This window comes from Rattus norvegicus, chromosome 1, assembly GCF_036323735.1.
Source record: "Rattus norvegicus strain BN/NHsdMcwi chromosome 1, GRCr8, whole genome shotgun sequence".
In the NCBI taxonomy this organism is placed as follows: domain Eukaryota; kingdom Metazoa; phylum Chordata; class Mammalia; order Rodentia; family Muridae; genus Rattus; species Rattus norvegicus.
This window is the reverse complement of record NC_086019.1, coordinates 191,581,178-191,607,617: the sequence shown is the minus strand read 5'-3', so window position 1 is coordinate 191,607,617 and position 26,440 is coordinate 191,581,178. Positions and strand designations below refer to the sequence as shown.

The window sequence follows — 26,440 nt, the reverse complement described above, 5'->3', positions numbered from 1 at the left end:
GAACCAAACTGTCTGAATTCAATCATACTTTTTCTATTTTCTAGCGTTAGGGCCTAGGACACATATACCCATTTCCTCAACTATAAAGAAAAATGGCACTTACTGCTGAGTCATTGTGAGGCCTCAGAAGAAACAAACAGTGCCTGGAGCACAGCCTAGCAGTAATTACTTAGTGAGCAGTGTGCTAGCTACTACTACTAGTCTTTTTGTCTGACTTTAGGTTCATGGCTTATAAGAAGCTTGGATTTTGGGGTTGGGGATTTAGCTCAGTGGTAGAGCGTTTGCCTAGCAAGCGCAAGGCCCTGGGATCGGTCCCCAGCTCCAAAAAAAAAAAAAAAAAAAAAAAGCTTGGATTTTTTCCAAGGAAAATTTCCAAAACAAAAGAACCCTCAAACCCCCAACCTTTTCTTCTCTTGGAGCAATGAGATAGAATTAGAGGCCAGATGCAGGCTTATCATTTAGATGTCTTGCCTTCACCAAAGACCCAGGGGAAAAGCAGGAAAAAGAACAATTAGACAGCATTTCACCACCAAAAAAGATTTTTATTATAAAACAAATTCTAATAAAATCAAGACTGGTTTTCATCCCTTTCTCTGAATGGAGGCTCCTAGGAGGAAAGGCAAGGGAGACGAAGCAGAGGATAATGAAAGAACAGAGCAGGCTGACCTCCCCTTGAGTCTTAGGTGCTTTAAAGAGCCTAGGTGAGCTCTTCCAATGGCTCCCGAGAAGGGCAACATCCTTCCAGACAGGACCACGAACCACTCCTGTCACCAGAACTGAGCACTGCCGAACTGTTGGATTGGATCCAGGTCTTGACTGTCTCTCAGCAAAGGCCACCCAGGCCTACTCAGCCTGAGCAATGGTGTAGGAGAGCAGCCACAGTAGCAGGGGACCCAGAAAAAGGACAGCAAACCAGACAGCAAAACTGGCCACAATGAGTCTCCGGGCCCGGGCCCCCAAGTACATGGCCTCCTCCGAATGGCCTGCCTTATGCCGCTCTTCTGCCTGTTGGGGGCAGGTTCTTGGTTAGATTCTTCCCCTGCTTCTGTCCCAAAGTACCCATTGCCCCATTTCATTTCTTAATCTATCTCATAGCTCAGAACCACACACATAAACATTTTACAACCTTTCCTTTTCTTTCTTGTCTTATCTGCAATACAAACTGGCCACGGTTAGGTCACAAGACTGCATTTTTAATGACTCTGGTCTGTTCTGTGGTTTGAGATGGAACCCAAGGGCCTGTGCATACTAGCCAAGTACTCTGCTGAATTACATTTCTAGACTGGAAAATACTTTGTATTCCTTCTTTTTTTTTTTTTTTCTTTTTTTTTTTTTCTCTATTCTTTTTTTCGGAGCTGGGGACCGAACCCAGGGCCTTGAGCTTGCTAGGCAAGTGCTCTACCACTGAGCTAAATCCCCAACCCGTATTCCTTCTTTTTTTAATAGTATAGAATAGAGTTTATTCAGGGCATGAGGAGGGGAGTTGGGAAGGTAGTAGAGGCAGGGAGAAGGAGGGAGGGAGGGGAGGGAAGGGAGTGGTAGAGGCAGGCCATGAGCACATGGGGTGGGGAGCAGAATGGGGAGAGGGGGAAGGGGAGAGAGGAGAGAGCGAGAGCAAGAAGGCAAGAGTCCCATTCTTTTCTATTTGTCCGACATTCATTTTCTCTCTCATGGTCCAAAAGGCACCATCATTTTCATCATGAAGGATTGCTTTTATGATTTTTGACCCAGTAAAATTCTTATGATGACAGAAAATGTTTCTGTCAAGATACATCCAGGTAGTGAGAAAATTCCAGAATGATGTTTAAATTAGTTTGAATAGCCTAGGTATATGTGTATGTTGATCCACTTTTCATGGGCAGGACTCTGGGCTCAATTCCTAGTAATGCCACCTCCACCCTAACCACAAAAAAAGAAAAAGAAAAAAAGAAGGTGCAGATTGTTCTCTAACAACTAACCACACTGCTCCTTCCACACGATGGATATTTTTGTTACCATGATTTAATAGTCTGCCTGCCTGTAGTCTTGCTCCCTTGTGATTCACTGTCAATGGAGGGTTTGAGAGTAGACCTTTCTGAAACACAAATCTGGCCATGTCACTCCTCTGAAAAAAATTTAAATTGCTATTATTCAGGATAAAGTTAACATGCCCAAGTACAGAATTGGAGGCCTTCAGGAATCTGGTTCCTTTGATGTCAATTCTCAATATTCCTTATTTAACCTCTGTACACATTGCTGCCTTTATTGGGATTGTCCTTCCATCCGCATACACTCACCCTTTCTTAAACTGTCATCTTTTTGATGCGTTGGTAGCCATTTACTAACAGAGATGCCGTACTCCTACCCTCCTCCCCAGGTACATCTTTCCTTGTTCCTATGCCTCTCCTGTACCACAGCATTGATGAGCTGAATTCTAATTATCCATTTTCACAACTACTGCTTTCATAAGACATGGATTCTTTGAAAGTGTCCTTACTCTGGCACTAAGCCCGAACTAAGCATCAACAGATATTTAGTGATCCGTTTAATTAATTGTACACAGGTCAGATACAGTCATTTCATTATACCCACCCATTCCCACAGGAATTTTATTCCTCACCTTGATGGCAAACACAAGAGCCATGATTCCCAGGCAAGAACAGCCACAGATAATGCTAATAGCTGCCAAGTGTGGGAGGCGGAGCCAGCAGCAGTGGATAGGGGATGGAGAATGAGCAGTTTCCATGTTGCTCATCAAGCTCTCCGCTGCCTTCTCCTCGTCCTCCATCACCTGTGGGCGATATAGTCAAGGCACTTTTAAGCCCAACAAATAAGGTTTTGCTTGGGCACGGTGACTCCACCCTTCTCAAAGCATGCTGTCTAGTGTCCTAACCCCATACTCAGGAATGCTGTCTTACTGGGAAGTTCCTCCAGTGACTCAGAACAGAAGATTAAATACATGTTTAGAACCCTTTTCATCAATTTAAGATTCTGAATCTTTTGAAGGGGCAAACATGTGTAAATGTACTTACTCTTCAACAAGTACAGAGAAGGAAACTGACCTAGATACCAAGAAACGGGAGAGAAATTGATCTTAAAACTTTACGACTAGGTAGCTTTTCTTTATTTTGTTTTGACACAGGGTCTCATTATGCAGACCCTCCCTAGCTGGCCTACAACTCAGTATATAGACAAGGCTGTCCTCAAATTCAGAGACTGCCTGCCTCTGGCTTTGTGCTTAGTTTACTTATTTTGACAGTTTCTCTGTTCAGCCCTGGCTGTCCTAGGACTCGATATGTAGATCAGGCTGGCCTAGAATTCAGAGATCCACCTGCCTCTGCCTCCTGAGTGCTGGGATTAAAGGCATATACCACCAACCTGGGCATGAATAGTTCTGAGGATGAAGGAAAGGCAAGATCATATGGTTAAGTTCTTTCTGATGTTTATAAAAACAAAACAAAAACTTAAAAACCCACACCTAACCCAGGAGTGGTGTCAGACATCTATAATACCAACTTGTAGAAAGACCAAGAAGTTCAAGGCCAGCATTGCTAGCTCAGAATCTGAGGATACATGAAATCTAGCCTCAAAGCAAACCCCTGAACATGAGATGCCTCCTTGGCTATCTACACTTTCTTGCCACCTCTCTCCATTTTATCTCAGACCACACGACTCATCAGATTAGCAGAGTCCAAATGACTTCACCCACAGAGACCTACACAATGCCTTCTTTACTCAGGCTCTCTGGCACACCAAACATCTTTCCACCTTCATGTCCTATCATTATCCTACAGCCCACACATATCCCTACCACAAGTAACAAAAATGCAGAGATTTGAGAGCAAAAGGATGTGGCAAAGTTGCAATAGCAAATGAGAAGAGCCCAAGAGAGGGCACAGGTCAGAAACTATAAATATAAGCAGATTCTTACCTGGCCCATAGGCTTTGAGAACTGTGAGTTTCGGCTCCTGCCTCAGGTTTTGATTTGGGTTGGGTGGAGATGAAGCTGACTCATGGCTCCAGGCCAAGCAAGCCAAGGTCGAGTTGTGGGGCCAGCCACCATGTGAAGAGCCCAGGGAGCTAGGAAGGGGCATGGCCAACTCAAACCAGTTTGGCTAGATGGAGAGCAGAGGAGGGCTAAGGCATGAGCAAATGGAGGATGCCTGCTTTCTGAAGATAGGAGTGTAAGGAAGCACCTGAGCAAGGAGACTGAAAGGGAACTCCCAGACGTCGGAGAGCCGAGGGAAAGTGCAAGAGTCAGAGAAAAGAGTTTATCTGGGTGGTCTAAAAGACTACACAGCCTACCAGATCAGACTTGACAATCTTTCCTTTTTGGGGGGAGGGAGGGCTGGGAGAGGGATTAAGTTCTGTTTCAAGGGTATAGAATCTTGGATTGGAGATCAGGCATAAAGTCATTGCAAGAGGGAGGTGAAAAATGACGTCCAAGTTCCCACCCAACCCTCCACCAGACCAGAAAATCAGAAGCCTCCTTACACGGATGCTTGTACAGAAACTAAGTTTATTATTTTTTTTTTTTCTTAAAAAAAAAAGAAAAAAAAAGAAAAAAAAAAAAAAAGAAAAAAACAAACCCACCCCACCTCATTGAAAAGCCCCTCCCCCCTTTCCCTAAGGGTTTGAGGCTGTGAAAGACAGCTGGGGAATCAAGTACAAGGGGGTGGGGACAGAAACTATCTTGCCACCCTTAACACTGCCCAGCCATATGGGATAGGAGAGAAGGGGGGTTATGACAAGCCCCATTTCCATGACAACCAGTAACCTACCCCCTACTTTGGTGGAAAGGAAGACAGCCCCCTATGTCTCCCTGGAGGCTTTTTCCCTCAAAGACTTCAAGTAGTGGTTAACAGAGTCAGGCCTGGGCATGGGGAAGCCGCCATGGTAGGATACCTAAGTGAAGGGGCTGCCCACTCACGTCTTGGCCTTTCGACCTCTGTGACTAATAGTAGGGATAGACAGGTGTGGAGGAGCACTACTACGCAGGATACGCTGGTCCCCTTGGTTGGTGGTCCCAACGAGCCTGCGGGGACCAGTTCGACGGCGTGGGGTTCCATCTCCTTCCTCCTCGTCACCTGAGGCTTCTGCCTCTGACTCCTCTACTGAACCCTCAGGCCCCAAGGGACTTGGGGGCTGCAAACGGCCCCGTTTTGCCATCCCAGAACTCCCAACTGGAGCCCCTGATCTTTTTCGAGGCATTTTCTCAGTTTCTAGTGGGGGGACTAGAGACCCTGGACGCAGGCGGGTTGAACGAAATTTGGGAGTTAACGAGACCACAGGCGGTGTCAGTTCTAACCCACTTGGCCCACTATCTGCTAAATCCAGGTCATCCTGAATTACAGCCATCACCATGGACCCTTCACTCTTTCGTCCCCGCATCCCCTCAGCTTCAAGCCGTAATCGGGCCAGGCGGGTGAGAGGGCGGCTTCCATCCTCATCAGAGGAACTGCCTTCACTCTCCGCCTGGCCTAGGGGTTGGCGCTGCACTCCCAGTCCACAACTCTCAAGAACAGAAGAGCTATCAGGGTCCAAGACAGGGTGTTGGCTGGGTCTCGGTGATGGTGGATTCTTGGGAGGTCGGCCCCGCTTCCGCTTCGGTGGGGATGTTGAAATGGTGACAGTGGTGACAGTGTTGGCGACAGCAGTGGGACAGGCTAGGAGTGGGGTAAGGGTTGCTGGGAAAGGGAGTGGCTGTGTCCGGCTCTCTAAATTGCCATCCCCTGGAGAAGATATGGTCCCAGGAATGGGCAAATCCCTTGCTTTAGGGGGACGCCCACGCCGTCTTTTCTCCACAGGTGATAGGATGATGGGCTCTGGTTTGTGAACTGGCTGGGGTGCAAGAGGCTGGGGCTTGAGGTCAGGCTCCGCAGCAGTTGCAGTTACAGTTTCAGGCCCAGGGATTGGGTCGACCCCATTGGTTTTCCCCTTAGAGATGGATGAAGGTGCCTCATCCACCCCTCTCCCAGCATCTGCCGGAGATCTGTTCTTCTTGGGAGGCCTCCCCCTCCGCCGTTTCACAGCAGGTGGAGTGATGGCAAGCTTTGCTCCTTCTCCATTCTCTGGGCTGCCCCCACCAGTTATCCCCAGTTCATTGTGACGACAAGCTATGAAGGTATGCTGGGTTGGGGTAGATAGTGAAGATGTAGGAGCAGCTTCACAGGGCCCACTGCTAGGAGGTGAGGATTCTGGCCCTGACATACTGTGGATCGATGGGCTTCTTGGACTGGCGCTAACTTCAGATACCCCAGGTACTAGGGTGCTGGCAGTTGCCCGATGTCGCCGTCGCTTTACAAGTTCTTTTTCCTCCACCACAGTTACTAGCCTTCCCGGCAGCTTTCGAAGCACTTTGGGACCTGGGGGTTGTCCTGTCCTACCAGACCCCTGACCCCTGATTTCTACATCAGCACTGGTTCGTCGCCGTGGAGGGCGGGCAGGCAAAGGACCCTCAGGAGAGGAGGTGGCTGAAGATGAGGTTGATGGGGCTGTAACCTCAGCTCTAACAAGTTCTTGTGGCTTTTCTGAGTTGGAGACTGGGGTCTGAACCTCTCTTGTATCTTCCAAGTTCCTGTGAGTCTCCAATAGCTGAAGTGGCTCATCAGATGCTGCTGAGGGTGGGAGTTCCAGCCCATTGCTCTCACTCAGACTCACGGTCAACTCCCCACCACCAGGTAGCAGTGTGCGATTGGTCCCCTCCACAGAACCCGGCACCTCCTGCTCCTGATCATCCGGGATGCTCTCAGCTTCCAGAGTTGAACTGGGTGCAGGAATTAAAGGAAGATTCTTCTCTGATTCAGGCAGGACATCAACAGCTACTGGCAAAAGATCGTTTGGAGGCACAAGACTAACCAGGGAAGCTTCAGAATTGGTCATTCCAGGCAGCTCTAGAGACTCCACAGGTGCCAACTCTTGTGTACACACCTCTACTTCCCCTGAGTCCAAGAGGAGGTTGGTAACCCCAGGAGAGATGGGAACAGGAAGGGAATCAAGTGGGGCTGGTGAAGAAGAGGTTAATAGAGAGGTTTGAGCTGGTAAGGGGGTACAAGTGGGTAGAGGGGTACAGGCAGAAGGAGGGGTAGAAGCAGGAGAAGAACAAGGAGGAAGTTGAAGCAGAGGTGCAGGAGAAGGCAAGATATGAACAGGAAGAATGGTTACTGGATTTGGGGCTGAAATGGGTATTGGAGCTGTGGCTAGGGAAGAAGTTATAGCAGAAGCAGGAGCAGAAGCAACTGAAGCAGCAGGAGCAGGAGGAGGAGGAGCAGGAGAAGGAGCAGGAGGAGAAGGAGCAGGAGGAGGAGGAGGAACAGGAGGAAGAACAGGAGGAAGAACAGGAGGAGGAGGAGCAGGAGGAGCAGGAGCAGGAGCAGGAGCAGGAGAAGCAGCAGGAGGGGGAGCAGGAGGAGCAGGAGGAGGAGCAGGTCTAGGCCTGGGAATTCGTTCTCTCACAGGGCTGCATCGGGGAGGCACGAAGGTGTTGCAGGTTTGATGGGAAGATGTAACAGGAGTGTGGTTTGCTCCTTGAGTTTCGGCCCGAGCTCCACGAAGACGTTCACTGACGCGAGTCCCCAGCCTCTCAGGAGCCTTGACTTTCTTGCTACGCCGGTGGCTGACTCCACTAGTTGCACAAGACATTTCGTCCCCAGCCCCTGGCCCTTCTTCTTCCTCTTGGGGTAGTCGAAACACCTCCTCCTTCGCTTGGTCCAGGTCTTTTCGGGCAGCTTCCACTTGTTCCTATCAACAACATAGCCCAGTGGTGTCAGGAAGAGACAGAGCAGAGCAAGGCATGGTAGGAAAACAGCTTTCCACTATCTTGATCCCCTTACTTCCTACTTAAGACTTACTTCTGCCTGTTTGAGCTCCTCTCGGCTTACTTCCTCCAATGAAGCTTCTAGGAACTTCATGGCATAGCGCTCAATGGGAGTCAGCTGAAGGGAGGATAAAAGTTGATAAACATAAGAACCTGGAATTCAGGGTCTATCACCATTATTTACTACCACCAGGAAAGATGGGGGGGTGGGGGGTGGGGGGTAGTCCTGGCTACGTTATGACCGATGCGGACAAAAGGTAGTGGATCCAACACTGACCTGTTCTACAAGGGCAGCAATTTCCTGTTCAGCTCTGGACATCTCTTCGTCCTCAGCACCAGGCCCCGGTCGACTAGCCTCCTCTCCCTCACCAGCAGGAAACCCCTCGTTCTCATTAAATTCTGCAAGCTCAGCCACTTGTTCAGCTTTGGCCTGAGTGGCTGCACGGATATCTTCTTCATCTTCTGCCCGACACAATGCCTTCGAGGTACACAGAAAACAAAGCACATATAAATAAGAAATTTAAGAACATGGAGGCCAGAAAGATGGCTCAGTGGGTAAAAGGCAATTGCCCAGCAAGCCTGATAACCTGTATCCTCAGAATCCACAGTAGAAGGAGATGGGTTAGAGAAAGTTGTTCTCTTACCTCCATATACATGTTGTAGCACATACTGCTTATAATGAACAATAAAAATTTTTTTTTTCAAAGAGAAAAGAGGAGGGAGAAGAGCCCCTTTGACCTCTCACAGTACCTACACATAGACACGTAACTAAAAATACAAAAAAAAATCTTAGAAAACACCCTCCCCACCCAAATTTTCTAGGCATGTTGCAGGTATATGTCCATATACTCAGCCCTCAGGAGGGAGAAATGGGATCGTTGCAAGTTTGAGGTCAGCCTGCTCTATATAGAATGTTCCAGGTCAACCAGACACATGACAAGACCCTGTCTCAAAACAAAACAAAATAAAGTTACATCTTTTAATTTACATTTTATTTATGACGAGAGTAACAAGCTATGTGGCCCTGGCTGGCTTGGAATACACTGTGTAGATCAAGTTGTCTTTAAATTTAGAGTCCCGGGGTTGGGGATTTAGCTCAGTGGTAGAGCGCTTGCCTAGGAAGCGCAAGGCCCTGGGTTCGGTCCCCAGCTCCGAAAAAAAGAACCAAAAAAAAAAAAAAAAAAAAAAAATTAGAGTCCCATTACTACTACCTCCAGTATGCCTGCCATTTAATTCCTGGAGAAACACTTGAGGCATTTGGGTGTGGCAGTACACACTGTTGATTCCAGCTCTCAGGAGGCAATGGTAGGTAGATCTGCATTCTAAGCCAGCCTGGTCTAAATAAAGAGATCCAAGGCAGCCAGGTCTACATATTTGAGACCTATCTCAAATTAAAAAAAAAAAAATTAATTAAAAAAATTGAATCTGAGGGGTTGGGGATTTAGCTCAGTGGTAGAGTGCTTGCCTAGCAAGCGCAAGGCCCTGGGTTCGGTCCCCAGCTCCGAAAAAAAGAAAAAAAAATTGAATCTGGGTTTATATAAAAACAGATTTACTCTAGCTGTGGTGGTGCTCTAAGCACTAATCCTAGTACTAAGAAGGCAGAGGCAGGTGGCTCTTTGTGAGTTCTAGGCCAGCTCTGCCTACATAGAGTTCCAGGGTGGCCAGGACACAGAGAAACCCTGTCTTGAAAAACAAACAAGCAAACACCAAACAGATTTATAAATCAACTCAGCAATGTTCTGGAACACCAGATTTATCAAAGCAGCTCAATGCTCAACACATGACACAATGGATTTCACTAGCTCTCTCATTAAGGACTCTATTTTAAAGTCCTTTATCTCTGCTTCTTTTCCTTTATAATCAGCCTTAGAGTTACCTTTTAAAAAATGTAGGAATAGGTCAAGGAAGGGTGTAGCTGGTGGAGTACTTGCCTGAATGCAAGCTTCCAGAAACGAAACCATGAAGTAAGGCCTGGAGAGATGGCTTTGAATTCCTACTGCGCTTGTAAAAGATCCTTTCAATTCCCAGTACTTACTCTGAGTGACTCATAACACCCTGTACACTAGTAGCTCCAGGGATTCCAATGCTCCCTTCTGGACTATGTGAGCACTTGCACCCATGTACGTACACACACACACACACACACACACACACACACACACACACACACACACACACCTTACCATTAATTAGATTCACATCAAATGCACCAAGAGAAGCTACCTACCTATGGGCCACTGAATTAGCTTAGTGGGTTAAATGCACTTGTCACTAAACCTGATGACAAGAGTTGTATCTTTGAAATTTATATTTAAAAGGAGATCACTGATTCCCACAAAACCTATTGAGCTGTCCTCTAACCTCCAAATGTAAACTATGGCATGTGTTTACCCACCCCATACACAATAAATAAATATTTAAAAAAAATGGTAAGTCTAGAGCATATGCCCAGCAACAAGAAAGTATCTGATAGGTAACCTTCCATATGCTTCTTTCTGAGTAGCTGCAGACTGAGCAGACTGAGCTGGACTCAAACACACATAGATCACCCATGGCTAAAGTTTCTTCTTGAAGTACTTGAGTCATATTTGTAGCCTGTTCATAGACCTGTCTTAAGTTAGGGTTTTACCCTATCTCCAAACAAAGAAACAAATAAATATCCAAAACCTTAAAATCTAGGTTGGGAAGATAACTCAGCGGGTAAAGATGCTTGCTTTGATTCTGGGGATGAACGCAATGGAAAGACATAAAACTATTACCCAAATTGTCCTCTAGCATCCACACAGGTGTTATGGTATGCACACCTACACATGTACACACCAAGTCAAAAATGCAATATTTAAAAAGTTAAAAAGACTTTCCAAGCTGATCACAATGGTTTATGCCTTTAATCCCAGCACCTGGGAGGCAGAAGCAGACAGATCTCTGAATTTGAGGACAACCTGGTCTACAAGAGTGTGTTCCAGGATAGCTAGAGCTACGGAGAACTTGTCTTAAAACCACAACCAAAAAAAAAAATTAACCAATTAACTTTTTATGGCTTCCACATCTGAAAACCATATACAAGGGATGTTTTACATAGATCTCTGTAGTGGTTTGAATGAGAATGACCCTCATAGGCTCATATATTTGCATGTTTAGTTCCCAGTTTGGTAAACAGTATCAGAAGGATTTAAGGTATGGCCTTGTTGGAAAAAATTTGTTTTCGGGAGTGGACTTTGAGGTTTTAATCTCTCTGCCTGCTGCCCACAATTCAGTATCATAAAGCTCTCAGCGACTGCTCCAACACTTACTGTACAGCCATGGTCTTGTATGATGATAACATACAAACCTGAAGCTGTAGGCTGGTCCTCAATTAAATGCTTATATCTTGTAACACTTGCCTAGGTCATGGTGTCTCTTCACAGCAATAAAACAGTAATTACAATAATCACTTAATCCAAAGAGTTACAATACAGAAAAGTAGAATGTGAGGTTAATAAGCATAGAAGTTTCCAAATTGGCTCAATGAGTAAAATTATCAAAAAGCACTGCTATCCAAAGGCAGAATGGCTTGAGCCCAGCAGCTCAAGAGCAGCCTGGGTTATATAATGTGACTTCCATTTCATAAAATAAGACAAACCTGGCATAGTTAAAATAAAAATTCGCGGGGGTTGGGGATTTAGCTCAGTGGTAGAGCGCTTGCCTAGGAAGCGCAAGGCCCTGGGTTCGGTCCCCAGCTCCGGAAAAAAAGAACCAAAAAAAAAAAAAAAAAAATCGCACTCAAAACTCCAAATCCTGTATTTTTCTCTACTAAACAAGTAATATACTTAAAACACTAACTACGCCAGGTATATAGACACACATACCATGGGGGAGACAGAGGCTGATGGATCTCTTCTGAGTTCAAAGCCAGCCTGGTCTATGTACTGAATTCCAGGAGAGTCAGGGCTACATATAAAGACTCTGTCTTACCCTACCCCTCACCTCTCAAAACGAAAAAGAACAAAACAAAAAACAAAATATACACAACTACCACCCCACTCAACAAGAGAAGATCATTCCCAGTACTGAAAACACAGTTAGTGAAGTCATGAATCTTAGAGGAAAACCTACATTTACTACTTCACAAAACCAGTATAATCCTTAACCATATTCTCAATATTTTTTCTTATGCCTACATATTATAGAAGTTCTCACCTCTCACCGAGAAAAAAATCTCAACCTGGTGGTGGAGGTATATACCTTTAATTCCTCTAATCCTGGCACTCAGAGGGCAGATCTCTGAGTTCCAGGCCAGCCTTGTCTATAGAGCATGTTTCAGGGAAGCAAGGGTTATACAGAAAATCCTGTCTCACCATCCCCACCCCAAAACATCAAAACCAAACAATAAAAGCAGCAACATCGATAAGACCAAATAACACCAACAGAATCCAAAAGTCTATAACAAACTACAACCAATTAAAATGTGGAGTTGTGGAGCATGGTCTCAATGGACTTATCTACAAAATAACTCCCCCACCCAAGGTTCAGTGCACATTTTGGAAGAGGGGGCAGAAAGATTGTAAACGCCAGAGAAAAGATCAGGGAGTTTTTAAAAAAATATTTGTTTATTTAATATATATGAGTGCTCTGTTTTCATGCACACCAGAAGAAGAAATCAGATTCTATTACAGATGGTTGTGAGCCACCATGAGGCTGCTGGGAAACGAACTCAGAACCTCTGGAAGAGTAGCTAGTGCTCTTAACCACTGAGAGAGATATCTTTCCAGCCTGAACATCAATGAATTTGCTGTGAGACTGTCTCTTAGTAATGCCAGAACCATAAAGTCTCGGATATGACTGCCTAACAACAGGCTGGACAAGGACAACAGCCATAGGTGTGCCAAAGCGGACAAGGAAAGACCACAAGGCTTCAAAGAACTGCAAGCAACTAGGGAATGCTCAGAGGAGAAACAGTCTTCCCTGGGGGAGAATGCACTTACTAATCGGTTATCTAGTACCAAATAGTTTCCTCTGAAAACATACGTGAGTAAGATCATATGGACTGGACAGGTTGTACTTATTTGGGAATATACATATATACGTACTTTTACACATGTGTATATGTAACAATCAATGAAAAAAAGAGGCCATGAATTTGAATGACAAGGAGAGGTAAGGCTTGGAGGCAGGAAAAGGAAGGGGGAAATGATGCAATCACATTATAATCTTTAAAAACAAAAGAAAAATCAAAATGAAATATAGCACTGACTATAATCTGGGAATCAGTAGAAACTATAGTTTTCCTGGACAAACTCCAGAGAAAAGGAAAGACAACATGTATTTGAGCAACAGTGCTATCTTACGAATGACCTCTTCTGTTACCTGCTCCAAAATATGTGTCTGTTTACTGGCCACAGTCTCTTCTTCTTCCTCAGGAACAGAAGACACAGACGAGCCAGGTGGCTCCTCCAGAGGCATATCAAACAGTTCCCTGATGGTCTGCTATTGGATATAACAGAGGGGAGAGGTCAACCAACAGAATATATCACTTCAAGGACAAAAACTGAGGTCTGGAAGTATGAGAGGTACTACCAACTCAGAGAGATCTATGGAGGTCAAAGCAGTAGCTGTCTAGCAACTGGGTAACTCTTTTAAGAATAGAAGTTCTCGGGGGCTGGAGAGATGGCTTAGTGGTTAAGAGCACTGACAGCTCTTCCAGAGGTCCTGAGTTCAAATCCCAGCAACCACACGGTGGCTCACAACCATCTGTAATGAGATCTGATGCCCTCTTCTGGGGTGTTTGAAGACAGCTACAGTGTACTCATATATAATAAATAAATAAACCTTTAAAAAAAAAGAATAGAAGTTCTCTTCTGTTTAGATAGAAGGATTTTATTTGGTACCTGTTTAAAATAGGCTGTAGTGAAGTTGCCTCCCTCAATGGCCATATCTCCTAACATTCTCTTCTGATTTGCCTTTTTAAGAATGTTCTCTTCTACTGTCCGTTCACTGATAAGCCTAGAAAATGAGAAGTGAAGTGTAAAAACTACAAATATATCAAGGATGCCCTACACATAAAGAGGAAGGGAGGTGAGGAAACATTAGGTGATACCTATAGATGTGGACATCTCGAGTTTGACCAATTCGGTGACAACGATCCTGGGCCTGAGCATCCATGGTGGGATTCCAGTCGCTGTCATAAAAAACAACAGTGTCTGCTCCTGTCAGGTTCACACCCACACCCCCACTTCGAGTTGAAAGGATGAAGCAGAATATGCGTTTGTCTGCATTGAACCGTTCCATCAAGGCCTAGAAGGGAAAAAAGATGGTATTTGGAGATTTATTCCCAAAACAAACCAAAGACTTTAATTTTTAAGGTCCCTTCTTTAAGCTAAAAGCTTGAGAAAAAGAAACAGAAACTGAGGTAAGTTTCTAGAGGGCTAAGGATGCCTAAGTTACCTGTCTCTGTTCGACTCTAGTAGACCCATCCAGACGCAAATATAGGTGGCCATGGTAGGTGAGAAACTGCTCTAATACATCCAGCATTCGGGTCATCTGGGTGAAAATGAGCACCCGGTGGCCCTCCGCCTTGAGCTGCCGTAAGAGCACTGCCAATGTCTGCAACTTTCCTGAAAAAATAAATAAATAAAAAATAAATAAATAAGGTTGGGGATTTAGCTCAGTGGTAGAGCGCTTGCCTAGCAACCGCAAGGCCCTGGGTTCGGTCCCCAGCTCTGAAAAAAAAAAAAAAAATTTAAAGCAAAAAAAAAAAAAAAAAATAAAGGAATACAAGTAGTTAACTACATGACGGTATAAAGAAAGTAATACCAGAAAACTACAGTTTCAACTAGTCCAATGAATAAAAAACATTTAACTCTCTATTTTACCCTTAAAGGTTCTTCTTTATAGTGTATTTCTATCTGGGACTTAATTCCTCTTTAATCTAGGGCTGAAGCCACACAGCAACAGATCATCAGAGGATAGAGTAGGAGTGTGTGTTCTCAGTGTTTAAAGGAAGAAATCTTAAAGTATTAACCAGTCATGTCAGCTAAAATGAGAATAGATTCACGTAAGAATTATCAACAAATCTATAGTCAAGGTTTACAGAAAGGAACTTAAGATCAGATTACAAGCATAGAAAAAGACAGGCTAGGGTGGTAAGAGGTTATCTAGTTATCTTATGACAAACACAAATGACACTGGACTCCAAGAAAAAAGTGCTCTTGCATAGAGCATGGGCAGCAGACATGCACATAGCACAAATATATACATACAGGCAAAACACTCACATAAAATACGTAAGTGTTAAAAAAAAAAAAACCACTGAAACAGAAACAACATGTATATTATTTCCAGTAACTCAGCTACCAAGACCAGTGAATAAAGGTACTCACTGCCAAGTCTGACAATTCCAGTCAGTTCTAGAACTCACATGGATTCAACACACATAAACTGTCTTGGACCTTATGCTACAGAAAACTAACAGAGTAATAAAGAGTTTTGGTAGTGTTGGATACCTAGGACAACCTCAGTTGAAACTTGGGAGTTACTTTATTTTCAGCTCCAAGTTTTCGTGCGTGCATGCGAGCTCGGGATTGAATTTGGGGCCTCATGTATGCTAGGAAAGCACTTATCACTGAGAGCTTTGATCTCTGGTCTCTACACTCATATGCAGGCAAGAGCTCATGGATATTCATGTATGAACAGGCACATTATATGCACAAGAAAAATTTTTTCTTTTTCCTTTATGACCAGGTCCTACTATATGAAGAGGGTTGGCCTCAAGCTACTCTCCTGCACGTTATTTGCGTCTCAAATGCTGGGATTATAGGCAGGTACTACAGTCCCAGGTACCCAACCCAAAGAATCTATTTTTCTCTCATATATTGCATTCCATCTGCTGAATAAAAATTCCACTTTTCAGCTGGGTAGAGGTATCACACAGCTTTAATCCTGGTAGAGAGGCAAAGGCAAAGGCAAGTGGATTTCTGAGTTCAAGGCCAGCCTGGTCTATAGAGTGAGTTCTAGGACAGCCAGGGCTATATAGAGAAACCCCATTTCAAAAACAACAACAACAAAATATATAATAGTAAGAATGATAAGAAGCAGCAGGAGAATAAAAGGGCTGAGAGTAAGAGGTAAGGGTTGTATACAGGGCAGGCAAATAAGATGGTCCTAGATACACAAAGGTTTTAAATGGCTCATGATCTACCATGCATTATCATTTTCAGAATTTCTCACTATGTAAACAATAAATGTCCTTGCGGTTTAAGTGACTGTAAAACCTTGGCTTTGTTTCTTGCAGCCAAATGCATTATGTTCAATATAAGGATTCTTGTCTTTAGATGTGCACTCTAATATCACCACAAACCATTTCCCATGAACTAAGGCAGTCTTGTTTTATAGCCCTACACTGCCAAACTTACTTTATAGACTAGTCTTAAACTTGCAGCAATCCTCCCACCTCTTTGTCCTAAGTGTTAGGTTTACAGATATGCACCTCAGACACAGCTGCCTTTTCCCATAACTTCGGGGTTTTTAAAGATGTTTCTCTATGCAGCACTGGCTGTCCTGGAACCTCTGTAAACTAGCATGACCTTGAACTCAGAGATCTGCTTGCCTTGCTGAGATTAAAGGTGTGCTTGTATGCTATGATGTCTCATTCACTACCCCATATGATAAGCAAAAGGACAGATGTTCATGACAAACACTGGATAAATAAATCAATTAACATCACACAAACATCATTTCCACAAAAGCTCCCAAATGTTGCCTCTAAGCATCGTTTCTTTGATGTAAACTGTCTTGAGACAAAAACTCAAGAATAATTTGGTGTGGAGGAGTTCAAAGTCATCCTCCGCACTAGCAGCAAGTCAGAGGACATCTTGGGATAAACAAGACTTTGTCTCAAACAAAACAAGTACTGAGGGTATTGAAATGGACAAGAACTCACCACAATCATATTGGATGAGTCTCAAGTCAGGAAACTGAGTTCGCATATTACATACAATACGGTGCAAAGGACGGGCTCGGGGCCAGAGCTCACAGGCTAATTGCTCCTGGAAGGCTGCCTGATGAGGGGCCAGCCAAGGAGGTGGGTGGCAGGCATGCAGGGAAGGGGGAGGTGCCTCCACAGGAGGCATGACAAAGATGAATCTGTGAAAGGAAGAAAGTAAACATTGTAAAAGATATGACCTGGAAATACCATAGAAATTAGCACCTTCATTAGCCCTAAGAACTAAGCCTCAAGACCCATTCCCCATCAGCACTTAGCCCTGCCAACCTCTCAATGATTTCCGACAGCTGGTCTAGTCGCTGCTGGGGAAACAGTACAGCTTGATGGGCAGCCTCAGTGTAAGTCCAAAAGATGGGGTGGCTGGGGCCAGGAGAACGAGGGCCAATGGGGCTGGCAACAGGTTGGGGCAAGGTACAGAAATCCAGGACTTCAGTCCCATACACCGGTGCCAGAGCCCCATGAGCCTCACTAAGTTGGAAAATCCGTTCCAAGCGCTCAGATCGCTGCTGCTTCCGCTTTTCTTCCAGAGAGTCCTAAAGAAGAAAAAAAGAATCTAGTGTAGCCAAGAGTTTGCAACAAAACTCTATAAAAACCTAGGTTCTTCCACATGGAATCTGGAGTAATAATTAGCGTTAAGACAGATACCTTGTGCTTTATCATTTTCAAAACTGTCAATGAATACTGTTTTCACAGTGCAAAATGACATCCTCTACAAGAGAAAACCAATCTTCCCCCATATGCTTATTGAAGCAGAATGCAGAACATTCAAAATAAAACCTACATATTCAACAATTGTGAATTTTCTTATAACATTCAACCTCAGGGGATCTAACTGATACTTGAAGTAGCTCAATGCAATGTGAATGGGCACATCCATGCACACACACAAATAAATGTAACTAAAACAAAACAGCAGACACTGAGCCAGGTGTGCTGGTGCATGCCTTTAATCTAGTATCAGGTGGATTTCTATGAGTTCCAGGACAACCAGGGCTACATAGTGAGAGACCCTGTCTCAAAAAATAAAAATCAGGGAGTATAGGCTTACAAAAAAAGCAAAAATGAGAAAGAGAAAAATAAGGAAAAAGAAAGGGGAGAATGAAAAGGAATGAAATAAGGAGGGACCCCTTTTCATTACTGAGACAGGATTTCCTTCTTGGAATGTGCTGGCTGCCAGTGCTGGTATTAAAGATGTGAGCCATCACCTGGCTTAGGAGGGGCCTTCTAAACAGGAAGTAAACTCTCTCTGTAAGATGGCAGAGGAAAGCTCACAGAGGGAAAGCAAAGAACATCGTAATACATCGTAGTTATTTAGGTGATTACTTTAACTATCATGACTTTACACATACATTTCTATATTTTAGTTTCATTGATTTTTTTATAATTTCTATGAATGTCAATTTTTAATTTTCCTTACATATTTAACTATAATATTTTCAAGTTCTGTCACTGTGAAAAAAAGAACTAACATTCCAGCTAGAAGTGTATTAATAAATCAAATTCAACTCCAAAACTGACTATAAGTATTAGGAAATTTATAAAAATATGAATTACCCTATCCACATAATTTTGTATTCAAGTTAGACAGCTCCCAATTATATATATTCATCAAATTACTGACATTCTGAACACACACACACACACACACACACACACACACAAAAATATAGGACAACACCGGTTTTTGTTTTGTTTTGATTTCTAGCATAACTTATCAGTGGATTCTTTCATGAACCCCAGTAGAATTGAAGAGACCAGGTTGACCTAGAACTCACAGAAATAAGCTTGCCTCTGCTTCCCAAGAGCTGTGATTAAAGGGTGCACCTTTACATCTGGCTATAAATATTTCTTTGTTGTGCATTCTGGACAATTTACTCCAAAAGTCATGGAAATAACAACAAATGCTAGAATATGTAAGAAAAGAAATATCCTCATTCACTTTTGGTGTGGGGTAGTATCCTGTTACAAAGATATATGTACAACCACATTCTCTGCTGCTCTATTCATAAGCTAAGAAATTTCATTAGTCTAAATTCCCATCAGTCTGTGAATGGATGCCAAAAATGTACAGGGATGAAAAGCTCAGAGGATAACAGTCCTTACCATACAATTTGATCTCCAGAACTGATCTTGGGGGGGCGGGGAAGCAAAGCACACCTCCCCACTCCAAAATCCTGTGTAGTGATAAACATCTGACATTTGCTATAGCAATCAGACACAATTTAGAAGTTTTATGGCCAAAGATGTTGCTCAGCGATAGAATCGTTGGCTAATATGCTCAAGGCCTTGGGTTGAATCACCAATATAAAAACCAAAAATAAACAGAATGTTTTACTTTTTTTTTTTTTTTTGGTTCTTTTTTTCGGAGCTGGGGACCGAACCCAGGGCCTTGCGATTCCTAGGTAAGCGCTCTACCACTGAGCTAAATCCCCAGCCCCAAAACAGAATGTTTTAATGTGGTATATATACACATGTATATATACCACATTAAAACATTCTGTTTATTTTTATTCAGGTAAAAAGAAAAATCAAATTGTGAAATTTGCAGGAAAAATATATGGAACTAGAAATATACTTAGTGAAGTAACTCAGTCTTAGAAAAATGTTACATGTTCACTATCATATGTGGATCCCAGTTTTGAATTTTTAGAGTTGAGTTTAACTTGGAGTGCCTGTAGAGATCAAGAATACATTATGAGGGGCTGGGGATTTAGCTCAGTGGTAGAGCGCTTACCTAGGAAGCGCAAGGCCCTGGGTTCAGTCCCCAGCTCCAAAAAAAAAAAGAACCAAAAAAAAAAAAAAAAAAAAAAAAAAAAGAATACATTATGAGAGCAGCGGTTCTCAATGGGGGTCGAATAACCAACCCTTCATAGGGGTTACATATCAGATATCTTGAATATCGGATATTTATATTACAATTTGTAACAGTAGCAAAATTACAGTTATGAACAACCAAAGTATTTTTATGGTTGGGGGTCACCACAACATGAGGAACTGTATTAAAGGGTTGAAGCATTAGGAAGGTTGAGATCTACTGCTCCAGAGAAAGCGACTATCAGGAATTGAAAGGAATGTAGGTGAGGAATGGGGCAGAGCAGAAGGAAGGGGAAGATTAACCAAAACTAAGGATAAAAGCGCCAAAAGGAAACTTACAAGCTAACTTAAAAATACACAGGGTATAGATTCCAGGCTAACTTGGTCTACATAGTGAGTTCCATAACAGTCAGAACTACATAGAAAGATACTGTTTCAAAGTAAATAAACCATTTTTGCATATCTATAATTAAGGGGGTTAGAGATAGGACCTAGTCTTTTAAGAGTGCTTGCTTCACAGTCTTGAGGGCCTGAGTACGGATCTTAGCCAGTATCCAAGTAACACACTAGGCATCCTCACAAATCCTGTGGTCACAGCACTGATCAGAGACTGGAGAATTCTGAGGATTTTCAATTCCAGCCCAGCCAACAAAATGTGAATTCCAGATTTAGTGAGAGCAAGCACCAAGCCTCAAAACAGGGGATAGTGATAAAGGACCATTGATATCCTTTCCTAGCCTCTGTGTGCACCTGTACATGTACATGTGTACACGCATACAAACACAAGCAGGAACACATGCACATAGGCACACAGTGGCCTAAAGATCAGAACTTGAGCTATGGGTGGTTGTAAACCACTATGTGGGTGCTGGGATTTGACTCCAGTCCACTGTTAGAACAAGTGATCTTAACCACTGAGCCATGTCTGTAGCCTTATATACATAAGAGTAATAAAAAAAAAGTGAGTGGGTAACCTGCTTGAGTGGATAGAGCTATTCCTAAAAGCTGTAGGTTATTAAACAAAAGCCAGTTGCCAGGTAGTAGATATCTCCATATGAGCTGTTGTTCAGGGAGGTCCGAGAAGGCTCCCAAACAACAAGCTACTCCTTCTGCTCTTGGTTTCCCATCAGATTAGATGGCAAAAAACCCTATTGCAGAAGATTCTACACACTAGGACAGAGAAATTAAATTGTAAATAGCTGTAAGCTTGCTCCTTGCTAGCTGTCTTGGTACCACCAAATGTTCAGCAAACATCTGGAGGAGAAAAGTCAGCAATGGTCTTTTCTGGCTGTAAACTCTACAGGTTATAAACTAACATGCCAGGCAAGACGTGCCCACTAATTTAAGAGTGGCATGTTAATGGAAGTGTCCAAATGCTTCTGCTTGGGTTTGAGGTCTCCTCCACAGGAAGGTACCTATGTTTGGCTAAAAGTCTAAGGCTAGGCTGGTAAAATGGCACAAGGTAAAACTATCTGCTACACAAGTCTGACTACCTGAGTTCAATTCCTGGAACCCAGAGTGGAAGGAGAAAACCAGCTCCTTCACACCTCATGGGGGACAGACATGGACACGATGATAGCTACTATTGTTTTACTAAGTGGACACCGTGTTAAGCTGCAGCCTAAACATTTATACTTGTACTCAGATGAGCACTGTTGTCATCTCTGGGCAGAGAAGATTCTGTTTGCAGAGGGTAGTACTGGTCACAGTGCTGAGATTAAATGACTGTTACTTGCTTACCCTAAATAGGACATCTATATCATCTTTTCCAGAGCTCAGAAAACATAAAGCAAGATAGAAAGAAAAGACTATGAGGGCTGGATAATGAGGCAGAGTGCTATGTAATGATGTCTCTAGACATGAAATAGCTATTACACTCATGAACTCATAGCAGCTGTATAGTTAGTTACCTTCACTAGATGAAACTAATCAACATTCCATTAGTGGTAGTTCATAGAGAAAGAGGTAGTCATTTTCTTCAGTGGTAAACCCATTGGTCAATAACCTACCCACTAATGCTCATATAAGCAAGCATAATTAAACTCAATGGGCCACCAAAACTAAAACACAAAAGACATTAAGGTAAAGCAGGAGGAGTCTTGAGAACAATGGGTTCAACAGGAGTGGGAAGGAATGCAAGGAAGTTAGAAAAAGTGAAAACAACAACAACAACACACACACACACACACACACACACACACACACACACACATTTGTTAGTTTTAAAAAGTTTAAGAACAGATACAGAAGAGCTAATGCCCTTTTTTTTTTTTTTTTTTTTTGCCAAGAGCCAGAAAATAAAATGTGATGGGTGGGAACTTACTATAAGCAGTCACCTAGGTATCTTAGAATTTTATAAGGGCAACTTGTCAGTCTGAAAAATGGTAAAGCCTTGATTGATTTCATTCCCATATCTGTCTTTCTAGCTTATCTGTAAAACTACCCAACTATTGTCAGCCATGGTGGAGCATACCTTTAATCCCAGCACTTGGGAGGCACAGGCGAGGAGGAGCTCTATGAATTTGAGGCCAGCCTTGTCTACATAGTGAATTAAGGCCAGTCAAGACTATATAGTAAACTGTTTTAAAAATCAAAACCAAAAATTCCACCTTTTGTCAAAGCATTCACCATGCTTATAGTTTTATGTAATTATTTGGTCTTCTGTTCACTGAACTACACATGTCACATGACTAATATTTGACCTTGATCACTCTAATTGTTGATTGTTTGACATAAAGGTAACATTATCAATAAATTTATGTTAGTGCTCCAGATAGTTCAATGGTAGGGCTCTTATTTACCACGCTGAAAGCCCTGTATTTGATCCCTGGCATAGAGAAGAGAAAGCAAACAAACAAAACACAAAACTGGACCTCAGTAACCATTCTGGGGAGGAAGGAGAAGCCCACCCTTAGTCAAAAAGCTATTCTTGACAGGTGTTTAGCAGTTCATACATTTAAAGACTAAACCAAACAACAGAAAAAGAAGCTATTCACAACAGAGTGACATTGAGTATATCAACCACACTCCAGTGTAGGTCCTAAGCTTAAGAGTAGTTTGCCAACGCAAATCAAGGCCCCACGTTTTCCTTTTCTTTCTTCTTTTTTTTTTTTTTCCTTTCTTTCTTCTTTTTTTGTTGTTGTTTGTTCTAACAGAGAGGAAGAATAATGAAGTTCGGGTGGGTATGAAGGAGCATCTGGGAGGAGTTGGGGAGGGCAAAGAACACAATCAAAAAACATTACAGAAAATTCCCAAATATTAAATAAAAACATTAAAAGAGGAAAATATTCTTAAAACTCAGTATTTGGCAAACACAGAGCCTGGGTTTAATCCCTAGCACCTGGAGAAAGTGGTGATAGGCCTCAAGAGTAATTTAAAATGGTAAATAATCTGCACAGACATTCCTTGAGCTAATATACAAATGACCAAAATAAACACGTAAGACATAAAGACAGGCATGTTACCAGAGATCACAGGAGGCAAACTGAGATAGAATGATCATAAACTTACAGCCAATCTAGGTTATATAGTAAATTCTAGGATAGCCTAGGATACATAGTAAGACCCTTAGCATGGGGAGGGTGGGAGAGGAAAGGGAGGAGGAAGAATGGACAGAGAGAGGGAGCGAGGGAGGAAGAAAGAAAATGAGGAGCAATGACTTAAAGATCAGAGATTAAGAGTTCTAGTATTGGTTTGGACATTGTGGCACACATTCCAGGATAGCCAGAGCTATATATAGTAAGATAGTCTTCTCATAAAAAAGTATGCCAGCAATTACACTAAGCACTCATAATAGGTGATGCCCTCCTCTGGCCTTGAAGGACACCTGCACATAAATGTGCAACAAAGATGCATACACATAATATTTTTAAAAAATCTTTTTTAAAAAGAGAGGGCAAGTACAGGTGACATAGCTTATTAGCAAAATTTTGCGTGATAAAGAGTAGGGGTTCAACAAAGAACAATCAACATAGGGAGAAAAAGCATCTGAAGTTGCTGGACATTTCTGTTTCTAGGTTAATTTGTACTAAGTTTACTTTTTGATGCTGTGTACAATCCCTAGCACCAAAACCTGAACCAAGCATCCTATGAGAAAAATAAGACATTAATATTTCTGTTTTACATATTGGAATACACACCTATGAGGGAGGAGTCTACCCAAATGTGACCTGGCCACTAAGCTTTCAAACTGTACTAGCCACTCTATCAACACTACAAGAAACTCAACTGGCAATTCCTTTGTGGAAGTAAAACTTACCAGATAGAAAGGGGAACGAGGTGGCGGCGGGGGCTGGCGTCTAGGCCGGGGCCCACTGAACGAGGTAGCAGTGGGAAGAGGGCTGGGAGGACCAGAGCGCAAAGTCAGTGTCTCAGGCTCATCCTTGGGAACAGGTAGCCGGTTTACCATGGTGACAGGCAAGGAAGCGGCACCAGATGCAGAAACAAGGGAAGATGCCTGGGACGCTGGAGCCTGTGTTAAGGCTGGGGCCAGTGCTAACGTCTGGGTGGCAGATGGATCTAGAGTGGGCACAGGAACTGGAGCAGGGCTCAGGGTCAGTGTTTGCACCGAGGTTGGGACCAGGAGTGAAGCAGATGATGCTGCTGGAGCCAAAGTCAGTGTGTGAGCTGGAGCTGGGCCCACTGGAGAGCTTGGAGCCAGAGACAATGTTTGAGTTGGACCTACTGGTCCTCCTGGTGCTAAAGATAGTGTCTGGGCTGGTGTTGGTACCAGGGATGATGCTGGAGTCAATGACAATGTCTGAATTGGAAAGGGCCCTTGAGGGCTCCCTGTTCCCAAAGAATGTGTCTGAGACGGAGACAATCCACCAAGAGTGGGTGCTAAAGTTGGGGCTAGGGTCAATGTCTGAGTAGAAGCCAGGCTTGAGAGAGGTGATGAAACTGGGGTTGATACCAGAGTTTGAGTTGATGAGGGAGCCAACACAGAAGTTGGAGCGGATACCAATGTTGATGAGGGTAAAGGGGCTCCTGACATTGATGGTGGTGTCATAGCTGGAAGCGGAGTCTGTGATGCAGCCAGAACAGGAAGCGGAGCCAGAGGAGGAGTTGGAGAAGGGCCCAGGATTGTTGTCTGTGAAGCCGCCATAGGAGCCAGAGAGGTGGCTAAAGCCTGAGATGTAGAAGGTGCTGGAGCCAGAAGGGAAGCCTGAGCTGGAGCTGAACTTGGTGATATTGGGAACGGACTGGTCAGAGCCGAAGCTGGCACCAGGACAGGTGAGCATGCTGGGGCCACAGCTGAGTTCAATCCTGGAACATGTGAAGAGGTGGTAGCCAACAACAGAGAGTGACCAGATGTCTGAGGTGGGGACAGAGCTGGAGTAGTAGCCAAACCTAGAGCCAAGGCTGACACCGACGGAGAAACCCCAGCTGATGCCAAAGGTGGTCCAGAGGCTGCTGAGACAACAGCTAGTGCTGGGGTCACACCGGTCAGCAGGGCTGGACCTAAGTCTGAAACAGGCAAGGGGGCTGTGATGGGAATAGTTAGTGGGGCAGAGGCAGGGACAGGAAGTGTAGTAGGGACAGAGATGGGAAGTGAAGACGACACAGGGACTGAGACTGTAGAGGACACCACAGGACTAGAAAGGGGAGAGGAATTGTGAATTGTCATCGAAGAAGAGGCTGGCCCAGGGAGTGAGGACGGCATGTGCAGAGAGGAAGAGATGGTCATGGGAGCAGCTCCGGGTGCTGAAGCTGTGGAGACACAGAGGACAAGTTAGCTTGATGAAGAATTATTTTTCTGCTCCTACTACTCCTATCCTGTCCCATCCTTTCCACTAATCCGTAAGCTTCACTAATTTTCCAGGCAGCCTTCAGTCCCATAACACAAGGTCAAAGTTTAAGAAATAGGGTCACTTGACCTTTCTAGGAAGATTCTAAGTAATATATCTTTGATTAAGTCAAGGCTTGAAATTCATAGCAAATTAAGACAATATGCTAACAAAGGAATCCACTGTGACTAAGAAAACTTAAGGACTACCAATGTCTCATTCATGTTTGATAAAAATTTCTGGCCTTGGCCATTATGAACTCACCACTGACTTCAGGCGAAGGACTGTGGACCAGCTTGAGGAGGGGCCTCACCAGAGTGGGCGTGGGGATGGGAGTACGAGTAGTACCCAGAGTAGGTGATGTCAGACGGCTAGGGGTTAATGTAGGGCGTGGTGTCAACACAGCTGGAAGACCAGAACTTGAAGGTCGGGGTGCTGGTGCCAGTGGTGGAACAGGAGTCAATCCATCCCGAGGGGCCTGTCTCACTACAATCTTCACCACGCCTGTATTGTTCACCATGGATGGTGGCACTGCAAGAGGAAGCTACATTGAGAGGAAGGTAGAAAAGAAACAAGAGACGCAAAGGATGGAAGAAATCCAGGGGAAAGGAAAAGTGGCAGACAGATACTAGAGATACTGACTAGAGAAACAACACTGAGGGAAGGCTAGACACATAGTAGGCCCAGGGCATGCCTGAAAGGACCAAGGCCAAGTAAGGACTGAGTAAATACAAAGGCCAAGAGCCTCACCCTGGTTAGCAGCAAGCGGAAGGCTGAGGCCAGTGGGGGCAGGGGTGGTGCTGGGGGTCGAAGGCAGCACAGAGACAGGGGTGGGGCCAGGGGTCGGGGCCACGGCCTGGATGAGGGCCACATGGGCAGGCTGGCTGATGAGGTGGTGCTGCCCCCCTGCTGACACCAGGTGCACCACATTCCCTGGGTTAAGGGAAAACAGAGAGGGAGAAAGAGAGAGAGAGAAAGAGAGAAAGATAGAGACACACACACCTATCAGCCTGAGGGCAGAGGCAAGAGCAAGAGAGAGAATAGGCAGGAAGTAACAGCTCTAGA

The 26,440-nt window shown here is 43.9% G+C and overlaps 2 protein-coding genes across 8 annotated transcripts in view; both read right to left on the bottom strand.

Annotated features, from left to right (window-relative positions):
• Positions 1-521: 521 nt before the first annotated feature.
• Tmem265 (transmembrane protein 265) lies at positions 522-4,418 on the bottom strand. The gene is made up of 3 exons (NM_001304268.1): positions 3,911-4,418; positions 2,600-2,770; positions 522-1,005 (listed from the first exon to the last, which is right to left on the bottom strand). Exons 2-3 carry the CDS (start codon positions 2,765-2,767, stop codon positions 844-846), a joined length of 330 nt encoding a protein of 109 aa, NP_001291197.1. The 5' UTR covers positions 2,768-2,770; positions 3,911-4,418; the 3' UTR covers positions 522-843.
• Positions 522-26,440, bottom strand: part of Srcap (Snf2-related CREBBP activator protein) — a 53,054-nt gene continuing 27,135 nt past the window's right edge. For 4 of the 7 annotated variants that reach the window (XM_039101210.2, XM_039101209.2, XM_017590233.3 and 1 more), the window contains 12 exons: positions 26,126-26,308; positions 25,640-25,906; positions 23,848-25,298; positions 17,043-17,308; positions 16,713-16,915; positions 14,219-14,388; positions 13,872-14,068; positions 13,663-13,777; positions 13,142-13,261; positions 8,073-8,273; positions 7,830-7,913; positions 522-7,719 (listed from right to left, as the gene is read on the bottom strand). In XM_039101210.2, the coding sequence (XP_038957138.1) occupies positions 4,906-7,719; positions 7,830-7,913; positions 8,073-8,273; positions 13,142-13,261; positions 13,663-13,777; positions 13,872-14,068; positions 14,219-14,388; positions 16,713-16,915; positions 17,043-17,308; positions 23,848-25,298; positions 25,640-25,906; positions 26,126-26,308 (6,071 nt within the window). In that variant the 3' untranslated portion in view covers positions 522-4,905. The remainder of the gene's footprint in view (positions 7,720-7,829; positions 7,914-8,072; positions 8,274-13,141; positions 13,262-13,662; positions 13,778-13,871; positions 14,069-14,218; positions 14,389-16,712; positions 16,916-17,042; positions 17,309-23,847; positions 25,299-25,639; positions 25,907-26,125; positions 26,309-26,440) is intronic. The other 3 variants (XM_039101211.2, XM_063267796.1, NM_001426934.1) reach the window with 2 other exon arrangements.